General features: G+C 42.3%; 1 protein-coding gene and 2 non-coding genes across 3 annotated transcripts in view; 1 reads left to right on the top strand and 2 right to left on the bottom strand.

Moving 5' to 3' along the window:
- Window positions 1-7,111: 7,111 nt before the first annotated feature.
- LOC144242769 (small Cajal body-specific RNA 18) lies at window positions 7,112-7,194 on the bottom strand. The gene has a single exon (XR_013338462.1).
- Window positions 7,195-7,271: 77 nt separating this feature from the next.
- LOC144242771 (small Cajal body-specific RNA 17) lies at window positions 7,272-7,412 on the bottom strand. Its single transcript, XR_013338464.1, has one exon.
- Window positions 7,413-7,956: 544 nt separating this feature from the next.
- ACAA2 (acetyl-CoA acyltransferase 2) overlaps window positions 7,957-12,098 on the top strand; it is a 37,808-nt gene continuing 33,666 nt past the window's right edge. The window contains exon 1 of the mRNA XM_077777646.1: window positions 7,957-8,060. Coding sequence (XP_077633772.1) covers window positions 8,045-8,060 — 16 coding nt within the window. The 5' untranslated portion in view covers window positions 7,957-8,044. The remainder of the gene's footprint in view (window positions 8,061-12,098) is intronic.

Genomic DNA, 12,098 nt, shown 5'->3' on the forward strand with positions numbered 1-12,098 from the left:
TCCATTCTGCTACCCTATGTCTTTTGATTGGAGCATTTAGTCCATTTACATTCAGTGTCATTATTGAAAAACATAGGTTTAGGGTTGATTCATGCTTGTAGTGGTGTCTCTGCTACCTTGTGTTCCTTGCAACATTTCCCTCATAGAGTCCCCCTCAGGATTTCTTGTAGAGCTGGTTTAGAGGTGATGAATTCGTTCAATTTTTGTTTATTTGGGAAGACTTTGATCTCTCCTTCTATTCTGAATGACAGGCTTGCTGGATAGAGGATTCTTGGCTGCATATTTTTTCTGCTCATCACATTGAAGATTTCCTGCCATTCCTTTCTGGCCTGCCAAGTTTCAGTAGATAGGTCTGTCACCACTCTTATAGGTTTCCCTTTGTATGTCAGGGCCCTTTTATCCCTAGCTGCTTTCAGAATTCTCTCTATGCCCTTATATTTGCCAGTTTCACTATGATATGTCCTGCAGAAGATCAAGTTATGTCTGAGGGGAGTTCTCTGTGCCTCTTGGATTTCAATGTCTGTTTCCTTCCCCAGATTGGGGAAGTTCTCAGCTATAATTTGTTCAAGGACTCCTTCAGTGCCTTTCCCTCTTTCTTCCTCTTCCAGAATTCCTATGATATGGTTATTATTCTGTTTGATTGTATTACTCAGCTCTCGAACTCTCATTTTCCTGGACCAGTTTATCTTTTTCTTGGCTTCCTCTTTTTCTATAATTTTGTCTTCTAATTCACCTATTCTCCTCTCTGCCTCTCCAGTCCGTGCATTGGATGCCTGCATTGTATTATGCACCTCATTTATAGCATTTTTTAATTCATCACAACTATTTTTAAGTTCCATAGTCTTTGTAGCAATAGTTTCTCTGATGTCTTCCATGCATTTTTCAAGCCCAGCGATTAATTTTATGACTATTGTTCTAAATTCTTGTTCAGTTATGTTGCTTATATCTGTTTTGAGCTGTTGTTTAGCTGTCATTTCTTCCTGGAATTTCATTAGAGGAGAGTTCTTCCATTTCATCATTTTGGCTAGCTTTCTGTCTCTTGTTAGTTTTAAAAGCTTGTCATGCACTCTGTACCTGTAAGTACTGCTGTATTAAAGAAGGCTCTTTGACTATCCAGGGCCTGTCCATTCAGGAAGTGTTCTTTGAATGGTGTCTCTTGGTCACTCTTGTTGAGGCTTTGGTTATTTTATTTCCCTACTCGTAGTGGTATTTGGGACTCTCCACCATGTGTACTTTGGCTTATTTCTTGAGGTAGCCCTAGAAGGTTGTTTTCTCAGCAGACTGTCTCCTTCTCCTCCCAAACTCCTGCAATTCTGTAAGGGTTCCTATGGCTTCAGGCCTTCTCCGTTTGAGAGATGGGGGCAAGTGAAATGTACGGAGCTCCCTCCTTCTCTGCCATCTTGCCCTTATTCAGAAACCAGAGACACTCTTAACTACTTAGTGTTGAGAAAGAAAAGCAGCCCGACATCTGGAACCTGGTCTGGCACTTAGAGCGAGGCCTGGGTGGTGTGAGAAGTGGGACTGGCCCTGTCCCTACAGTGGCTTTCTTCCCTCACACACAATCTCATAAAACACCACCAACAGACAAGGGCACTCTCTAACTGAATAAGTGAGACCACGTGAGACCACTTCATAGTTTGGTCTAAGCACAAAGACAAGACCACCGGCAAATCATGCGATGCTAACCCTGTCCTCTCCCAGCCAACAGGAGTGAATGCAACGTCACCAGCTGTCATTAGTCCACCTCAGACCTACCTTCTCCTGGGTAGGGTAATATTACCCAAAGACTTGTTCCTACTTCTAGACAGCACCCAACTCAGAGTGAAGCCCTGCTTCTCCAGACCCTCCCCAAATCACCTAACCAACTCCTAACACCCTCTTACTGAGATGCTTCTACATCCCGTAAGCTCTGCTCCTGTCGAGCATTCCCCTTGTTGCAGCCTGTCTTAAAGCTCCCACAGAACTGCTCAAACACAGGTGTGTTCCAGGAGTCGTCTGGCTGAAGAGCATCAACATGGTGTTTCTCCTCATCCACCAACATGAGCAATTTGCAGAGTAAACTTAGAACCAAGGAAGTATAGACATTTGCCTATGGTTATATTACTAAGTGTATTTCTAAGCTTTGGTAAGGATATAGACACTGCAATAACTTTCAACATGTGGAGGAGAAAAACAAATACATATCCTTCATCTACGTCTGTGACAATGTCTTGGGCTATTACAATACACCAAGATTTACAGTAAACGTAAAATGAGAAAGTTCAGCAAATCGGTGTGTTTCTTTCTTCATTTTATTTATTTTTTAAATGTTCATGAGAGGGCGGGGGAGAGAAGCAGGCTCCAGGCTCCAAGCTGTTAGCACAGAACCCAACGTGGGGCTCAAACCCATGAACCACGAGATCATGACCTGAGCCAAAGTCTGACACTTAACCAACTGAGCCACCCAGGTGCCCCTACATTTCATTTCTGATGTGTTTGTTTAATAACTTGAACTTTCTGAAGTGTAGGTATTTGTTGTAAAGGTAAAACCACACCAGAGGTAATAATTGCCTTTTTAATTATCAAAAAGTGAAGTTATCGCCAAAGCAGATTAACAGTGAGCACATATGTAATTTTCCAAACTACTGAAGATTAGCAAACTCTCTTGTATCATTCATTCAAACTCATATGCTCATTTTAAAAGTTTTTTCTAGCTCCTACTGACTTCACCAGCTTTCCCTAGTTTTCTATTACTGAAACTCCTAAAGCCATTGCTTGCTGCTTAAGCTACCATTAATTTTGAGTATTATAGGATGTTTAAGCATAGGAAAATTATCCAGAAAATGTGGGAGATAAGGCTGAGTCTTAATATTTATGAAATCCTAATGAAATCTTAATATTAGAATTTACAGGTTTACAATAGAGCGGCTGATTTCCAGTTTTATACTAAGCTATTTCTTTTTCCCAAAAAATAAGTACAGAAATAATACATTTTTTAAAAAATACTGAAAGCTAAATGTCTAAGAGTAGAACCAATGACTTTACATCTCATGAGAGGTTTCATGTCTAGGACAAGAAAATTATAAAATAACTAACTCTGATATACTTAGTGTAACATATATTGGTTATATGGCTAAACATGAAAAGGACCACATATTTTAGAAAATAATTTGTTTCAGATAAATATGAGACATATTTGAAAGATCCTTTTGCATTCTTATACTGAGAAAGTTAAAAACCTATAATAATGTTATAAAAATAGAATAATGAACAGCCATACACTCTTGATTTAGATTCCCTAATTGGTAATATTTTGCCTATTTGCTTTCTCTCTTTCTCTACCAGTATATTTGTATGCATTTTTTTCTGAGTCATTGGAAAATGAATTGCAGACGTCCTGATTCTTCACCACAGTTGCTCCTAAGAAAAAAGGACAATCTCCCACATTTCTACAATAAAATTAACATAATAAGGAAAAGTAACATCACTATAACTGTCTCATATAAATTATTTTAAAGTTCCCCCAAAATGTCCCAATTCTGTTCATTTGAGTTGCTGTTTTTTGGTTGTTTTTTGTTTTGGGTTTGTATTGTTTTGTTTTGTTTTAGAGTAGTTGCTTTTAATTCAATTTCCAATTAAAGATCCAATGTAACATGGGATTGTTAATCTCTAGTTCCTTTAATACCAGCTTTTTTTTGGTTTTCACATGGACATTTTTGAAGACTTTAGGTCAGTTGTTTTGCAGAACATCCCTTCATTTGGATTTATCTGATTGTTTCCTTAGGATTAGACTCCAGTCAGATACTTTTTGGAAAGATCCCACATAGATGAAGTTGTGTCCCCAATGCTTCAAGGGGGTGCACGGTGTCAGCTTGTCCCATTATTGGTGATGTTAAGCTTAGTCATTTGGTTAAGGTGGTAATATTCCCAAGATTTCTCTTTTGTATGGGTATGTTTTCCTCTTCATGATACTCTGAGACTATGTAAATGTCCTTACATATATTTACAGGTTCTTATATATGTAAACTGTTTAACCAAGGGTTTTAGGATTCATCCATTTTAGTGACATCTCTAATTAGCGAAAACTTAAGTAAATTTGGAGGGACTGGCTGCTGGTGACTTGAATGGTATCGAGTGGAAAATTGTGATACTTAGTAATAGTATCTAAACTTTTCTTAATAAATACATGGAAGGCGAATTGAACAGAACTTTCCTTCTCTTATTGAAGGACACCATATCCCTAATCAATAGTTCCACAGGCCAAGAATTTTCTCTGCATTTGAACTATTAGAAAGTTTTAATGAAAAACCCCACTACTTTCAAAGATCTGTTTCTTTCCTCTAGCCCTGTATCTCACATTTAGGCATAATTCACTTTACATTCTGTTCTCTAGTTTTTATTTTCTTCATTACAAAATGCACAGTTGACTGGCTGAACTTAAGCTCATTGAGCATCAACTTGAGATAAAATATGTTGATTTTGACTCCCCTAAACAATTCCATTTTGGCAAAATTCAATTTTATCATCCGTAGTATTGTTGCAGGATTCTACTTCAATACCCAGGATCTGTTGTCTCCCCACTTCAAACAATGAAGAGGTGGACACAGAATAATGAGCAGCAGGCAGAAGTTTCTTAAAGTATAAGATCAGAAAGGAAGAATGGTATGAAAGCTCTCTTTACAGAGAGGGTGCATTGGAAAGTGAACGCCTGAAACTATAGGCAAGGAAGTCTGTTTCATAGTATTTTGGTCGACCCCTTTTCTTTCCCCTTGCTCCTTCTCAGGCTCTACCCTTATTGACTAGGTGACTCTAAATGTCTGGTCATTCCTTTTTGTTTGGCTCGTTTCCTTGTTATGAGGGGCCGTCTATGGCCATACTGTTCCTTGTGGGTCCCATATTTTATGGACTACTTATTTTTAGTCATGTTTTTTGTTTGTCAAATTCCTGAGGGAAACCTGAGGGGAAGTAGGTAATGGCTGTCACATACTTAAGAGAAACTTTACACCTGAGGGAGTTTGCTCAGAGGTTAGAAGTTCCCAGAAGAAATGTTTTAAAACTTGTATTTTTCCCCACCCAGGGACCTTTAAATCCTAGCCATTCTCTTCCTGCCTGAGTCCTATCTTGCCTTACCACAGTATTGCTTAATGCCACAAATAATTATTAAGTACCTCCTGTGTGCCAGGCACTATACCCGCTGAGCGGTATTTTAATTTATCTATTTGCTATTTGTTTTAATTTTTTTTAATGTTTATTTTTTGAGAGAGAGACAGACAGATGTGAGCAGGGAGGAGCAGAGAGATAGGGAGACACAGAACCTGAAGCAGGCTCCAGTCTCTGGGCTGTCAGCACAGAGCCCAACACGGGCTTAAACCTGCAAACCGTGAGATCATGACCTGAGCCGAAGTCGGACACTCAACCGACTGAGCCACCCAGGTGCCCTGTTACTCGTTTTAAATAAATGTTAACACTGAATTCAGTAACAAATCTGAGCAACAGCACAGTACCTTTTGTCCAACGAGAGGACATTGCTAAAGCAGAACTCGTGATTGCCAGGTGGTACAAAATGCCAGCGCTCCAATCTCTCAGTCGTGAGCAAGGCCATACAAATCCAAATTCATCATAGCAATTTAGAAATGTCAGTATGCAATATGAGGGGGTACAGGTTGCATGAAAGTCTGTGTAAGTACTAATAAAGGCCTTTGTGCCTGACACTGATGGTCACCTCCCTAACAGCCTTTTCCAGCTTTCATCCTTACGGGCAGAGCCCAAATTTCCAAGATAGAAATCAAAAAAGACAGACAGACATGTTTTTCCAGCCACTTTTGCAGTTACATCATGGGCATATGACTCAATTCTGACTGATGAAACAGGAGAGAAAGATGTTCCTTCTTGATAAAGACATGATAAATACTCACCTTCTTTTGAACATGGTTTTGTGCAGACATGATGCCTACAGCTGTAACAACTAAAAGCCTGGGTGCTTGATGACATGGTAATTCTCGGAGGCTTCCGGTTACGTGAAACAATAAAAACCTATTGTTTAAGCCATTTTAAGTCAAGTCTCCTGTTATTTGCAGCCTAAACCATCCCAACCAATAATTAGCCCTAAAAGAAAAAAGAAGCCTTGAACACAGAAACTATAATGGCCAAAATAAAAAAAATAGTAAAACTGAGTTACTAGCTGTCACACCCAAATCAAGTTTGAATGCCCCAAGGTTTCCGTTATATGTAATAAAATAACTTCTATGCATCTAGAATGGTACTAGCTCTGTATCATCCTTGAGAAAATTTAAAAAATCACTCAAATCATTTCCTGTTGGAACCCTGCTTGAGAAAAAGTAAACATCTAGTACTAGCACATTACCTCACCTCTCCACCGACCTGAACCCACTTTATCTCACACACACTTCCTCCCCTGCAGAAAAAAGCAAATAAGCAAAGTCACTTGTGGTCCACAAGAGTCCTCAAAGCAGGTGATTCTCCTTCTAAGGTGTCAGAAGGTCAACAGTCTAGTTGACAAGGCTATGTCACAATACCTAGTCCTTTAGCTCACTTCACCTCATCAGGCAGACATTTTATCACCTCACATCATCCCAAGATATTTTGAGATAAAGACCACAATCAGATAACTTTTATTACAGTATGTTATGTGTGCTATTGTTGTTAATCTCTTACTGTGTCTAAATTATAAACTAAACTTTATCCTAGGTATGTACATAAGGGGGAAAAAACATAGTATATATATAGGACCTGGTACTACTTAGTCTCAGGCATCCCCTAGGGATCTTGGACCATGGGGGGAGGGGACTACTGTATTGAGGTTTGCATTAGAAAAAGAACACGGTTTGATATTAGAACAGATGGACAGATGTGATATAGCAACTATGGCAAAATGGTAACAACTGTGTTCACTGTAGAAATGTTTCCACTTTTCTGTATGTTCAAAGGGTTTCATAATCAAAAGTATAGACTTAATAAACAACTTGCTAGAAGGCAACCCAGGAGTCTGAAAGCAGTAATCCCCGAGGGTTCACAGAAAGCCTCAAGGCAGCCCACCTGAGCTTCCCAGGCGCAGGAACCTGGCCCACCCCAGAGCCCTGGCGCTGCGCTCGGCCCGGGTGCCCTGCTCGCCCGGTCTCAGTCCGCTCTCAGCACACACTCCATCACCTGGTTCCTAGAACTCAGATTGCGCAGTGGTCACGTCATCATCGACCAGGGCTCACAGTTACAGCGGCAGAGGCCTCCCTAAAGCTCCCTCATTTCCAGCCTCCCCGCTGCCCCTAATCTCCCGGCGCCGGTCCCCAGCCCCACTTCGCCACACATATTTTGATAATCTTCTCAGGCTCCGGGCTGGCGGCGTCGCCAGCAATGGGACCTGATCATATAAGGAAAATACCGCGAGCTCATCGGGGGCTATACGGGGAACTCGGGGGCGCCCCTGCCCTCAGACNCTGGCCACACCTGGCCTCCCCGTCCTGGGCGCCTCTTAGGCCCGGAGGCCTAGGGCTCCAGCAGTCCGCGCAGCCGCAGCCCACAGAGGCTCAGCCAATCCGCTCGCGCCGTCCTCTGCGCCCCGCCCACCCAATTTCCAGCCAACGCCCCGCCTTCCTCTGGCCCCTTCCACACTGTGGCTGTCTCGGCGTTGGGGTACCTGGTACGGTGATGATGGAGACTGGAGACGTGCTGGGGGCTGAAGGGGGACATTACAGGGACGAGTAGAGAGGTCATGGGTAGGATGGCATCATTCTCTCGCTTTAGAGGTAAAAAGCGAGAATGTGAGAGAAAGATGCGCGGGCACGGAACGCTCTCTTCTGCAAGGCGCGGCTGCTGGCAGAGTCATGGTTCCCGCACGAAGGCGCCAAGAGAGTGGCATGGTGCCCAAAGGGAGATAAGCTCCGGCCCGCCCTGGGAAGTCGCAGACCCGCAGCCAGGCACGGGATGTGGGTGAAAGGGCAGGGGCGTGGCTTCGCCGGACCCCGCCCCCGGACTCTTAAGGCAGGGATGTGAGCGGGCGCCCCTCTGCGTCGCTGGAGGGGGAGCTCTGCGCCGGAACTCGCTCGCCGCCATGGCCTTGCTCCGAGGTGAGCGCCGCTGGGGTCTCATCGGCCGCAAGGGGATTTGATGAAAGCCCAAGCGGAAAGGATTGGTCGGGTCGAGGAGAAAACATACTTGTAAGGCGCTAGCGACAGCAGGGCAGTTTCCAGCTGAGGGTTGAGAGCAAGGTTTGCTAGCTTCTGATCTTGAAGGTCATTACCCTTCTTCCCGTAGTCCCCGTCCCCTCTTTTTTAAAAAAAAAAAAAAAAAAGCTGTTAGGAGAACTGGGGCGGTGCCTTAAGGACCCCGCGGTGTAGGGCGGAGGCCTGCATCGCAGAGCCGCAGCCTCTGACTTGTCCCGGATTGGGGAAAGCTTGTGTGGGAGGAATTGATGGTCTCCTAGGCTCTTCTGCCCCAGTGACCTGCGCCACCAAATGTGTGGTGGCTGTTGGAAGACCCGCTTGTTCCCTTTCCCTTCCAGTACTTTAGATTGACTGACTCCAGGAAAGTGCAGTCACTAAGTACATAAATACTAGGGTTATTAACTTAAATTTAAAAATTACGTAAACTGCCTCCTTATAACAAATGGCCACAGTCAATGGAATTTTAACTTTTAAGAAAGAAGAAGAACCAAAACCCCCAGTGTTTCTATTAACTCACAGCCCGGTGGTAGGTGGTTGCACCCGACTAAGGGTTCTCTTACTGCTATTTGACTTTGTTGGGGGTGCTTGTGTATCCCTTCAAGGCACCTACGTGTGGCTGCCAAATTACTTAATCCAGAAACAAGTGGGTGCTTTTATCAGCAGTTTTTCTCAGTTTGTCCTGATTGCTGCCTGTAGCTGTTCTGATTAAATGGGTTAATATTTCCCCAACAGTGTGATGGAAGGGAAGGTGGCGTTAATGCTCTGTGTTCTAGTGGCTTCCCCCCTGCCCACCCTTTGCGGCTGTGTCTGCGCACCTTGCAAGCCCCTTGGCAGCCTCTGACCTTTTTACTATCTCCGTCGTTTTTTGCCTTTGCCAGATGTCATGTAGTTGGAATCCTACATTATGTGGCTCTTTTAGATGGGCTTCTTTCACTTTCCAGTGTGCATTGAAGTTTCCTCCACGTGTTTTCATGATGATTTGATAGCTCATTTATTTTTATTGCTGAATAATATTCTGTTGTATGGATGTGCCCCATCTATTCACCTACCGAACCGCATCTTGGTTTCTTACAAGTTTGGGCAGTTACGAAGAAAGCTGCTATAAACATTCATATGCAGGTGTTTGTGTGGACGTAAGTCTTCAGCTCATTTGTATAAATACAGAGGAACAATGATGGCTGGATAATATCGGTAGAGTGTGTTTTGTTTTATAGGAAGCAACCACACTGCCTTCCATAGAGCCTGTATTTTGAATCTGGCAGCAACGAAAGAATTTCTCTTTTCCTGCATCCTCACGAGCATTTGGTGGTATTTGTGTTTTGGATATTGTTAGCCATTCTAATAGTTGTATAACAGTATCATTGTTATTCTAATTTGTATGTCCCTAATGACATATGATATTGCGCACATTTTCATCGGGCTATATGCCATCTTTATATCATCTTTGGTGAGGTGTCTGTAAGGGTTTTTTACCCACTTTTTAATTGGGTTGTTGGTTTTCCTATTGTTGCATTTTAAGACTTATTTGTGTGTTTTGGATACCAGTCCTTTATTAGGGAGGTGTGTTGTAAATATTCACTCCCAGTTTGTAGCTTGTTCTTTTCATTTTTCTTTAATGCGTCTTTCGCAGAGCAGTTTTTTATTTTAGACGTTCAGCTTAACCACATTCTTCTTTCATGAATCAGACTTTTGGTGTTGTATTTAAAAAGTTATTGGGGCACCTGGGTGGCTCACTCTGTTAAGCCTCTGACACTTGATTTCGGATCAAGTCATGATGTCATGATTTGTGAGATCAAGTCCCTTTTGGAGCCCGGAGTCAAGCTTTGCGCTCCAGCACGGAGCTTGCTTGAGATTCTCTCTCTCCCTGTCTCTCTGTCCCTGTCCCAAGGGCATGCGTGCACGTCACGTGCACATGCACTCTCTCAGTCTCAAAATAAATAATTAACATTAAAAAAAAGTTACACCAAGCCTAAAGGCACCTAGATTTTATCCTGTAATATCTTTTAGAGGTTTTATAGTTCTGCATTTTACATTTAAGTCTATGATCCATTCTTAAAAATATTTATTCATTTTGAGAGAGAGCGTGTGCATACATGCGCGCAAGCAGGGGAGGGGACTCAGAGCCCAACGCAGGGCTCCATCCCTTGAACCCTGAGATCATGACCTGTGCCAAAACCAAGACATGGAGGCTTAACAGACTAAGCCACCCAGGCGCCCCAAGTCTGTGATCCATTTTGAGTTAATTTTTGTGAAAAGGTTAAGGCTGTGTCTGGTTTTGTTTTGGTTTTTTTGCATGTGGGTGTCCAGTTCTTCCAGCACCATTGCTGAAAAGACTACCCTTATTCCATTGAATTGCCTTTGTTCCTTAATCAGACTTTGAGGTTCTGACTGTTAGTTTTTTTTCCTGTTCTTCAGGTTGGATAATTTGTATTTATCTATCTTCAAAGTCACTGAATCTTTCTCCTTTCCTTTTTATTATTATTGTTATTATTTTTAATGTTCATTTATTTCTGAGAGAGAAAGAGACTGAGTGCCAGCAAGGGAGGGTCAGAGAGGGAGGGAGACACAGAATCTGAAGCAGGCTCCAGGCTCTGAGCTGTCAGCACAGAGCCCAATGCTGGATGGGCTTGAACTCACACACTTTGAGATCATGACCTAAGCCGAAGTCGGACACTTCACCAACTGAGCCGCCTAGGTGTCCCTGAATCCTTCTCCTTTCATTTCCATTCTTCTGTCAAGCCCATTCAGTGGATTTTTTAAATTTATTTTTCAGTTTTAGAGTTTCCATTTTGATTTTTTTATAGTTTTTTGTTTTTTTGCTTTTTGTTTTTTTGCTGAGATGGCCTATTCTTTATTATGAGCATATTTTCCTTTATAACCTTGAGCACAGTTATGATAGCTGTTTTAAAATCCTTGTCTGTTGGGGCGCCTGGGTGGCTCAGTCAGTTAAGCATCTGACTTCGGCTCAGGTCATGATCTCACAGTTCGTGGATTCGAGCCCCGTGTCAGGCTCTGTGCTGACTGCCAGCTCAGAACCTGGATCTGTATCTCCCTCTCTCTCTGACCCTCCCCTGCTCACACTGTGTGAGTGTCTCTCTCTCTCAGAAATAAATAAAAAATATTAAAAAACAAAAACAAACAAACCCCAAAAAAATAAAATCCTTGTCTGTTAATTCTACATTTGGGTCATCTTGGGGTTGGTCTCTGTTGATTATCTTTTCTCTTGAGAATGAATCATATTTTCTCATTTCTTCATATGTCTATTAATTTTGGATTGTAGCATGGACATTTCATATGAAACATTATAGAGGCTGAATACTATTATATTCTTCCCAAATGTGTTGATTTATTGATTGGTTGGCTCTTTATTTTTGCAGGAAGTTGATTTGGCGAACTCAAACAGCAAAGTCTATCTCCCCTATAGAGGGCAATAGCTCAAATCTCAGTTCAGTTAGCCTTAGCTAAGGTATAGATGCACAGTTAAAGGGTCAGACAGGTAATTAGGCAGAGTTTGTATATATGATTTGGGCTCCCCCTGTGGTCCTCTCCTTTCCTAGATTCATTCTCATTTACCAGTGGCTGTGGTCGCCATGAACTCAGTTCTCTGAATCGTCAAACCAGTGAGATTGTGAGTTTCTGAGCTCTAGCCATTCACATTCAAGTCAGAAGCTATAAACAGGTTGAACACTCACTCTGTACTGTTCCTTTCTTCCATGTCTTCTCCACATCTGCCCAGTTTTGTTCATTCTCCAAGACCTTCAAGTAGTCATTCTTCTATATTGCCACTGTTACTTGCAGGAGAGTTGTTTGGATAGCATACTAGGCCATGACCACATGCAGGCTGTAATGAAATTAGGAAGAAGACATGGGAAGGGGGCAGAAAAGTGAAATAAAGCACCAATATAAAAATAGGTAAGAGGGGTGCCTGGTTGGCTCATTTGT

This window comes from Crocuta crocuta, unplaced genomic scaffold (genome assembly GCF_008692635.1).
Source record: "Crocuta crocuta isolate KB4526 unplaced genomic scaffold, BGI_CrCroc_1.0 scaffold36, whole genome shotgun sequence".
Classification (NCBI taxonomy): Eukaryota; Metazoa; Chordata; class Mammalia; order Carnivora; family Hyaenidae; genus Crocuta; species Crocuta crocuta.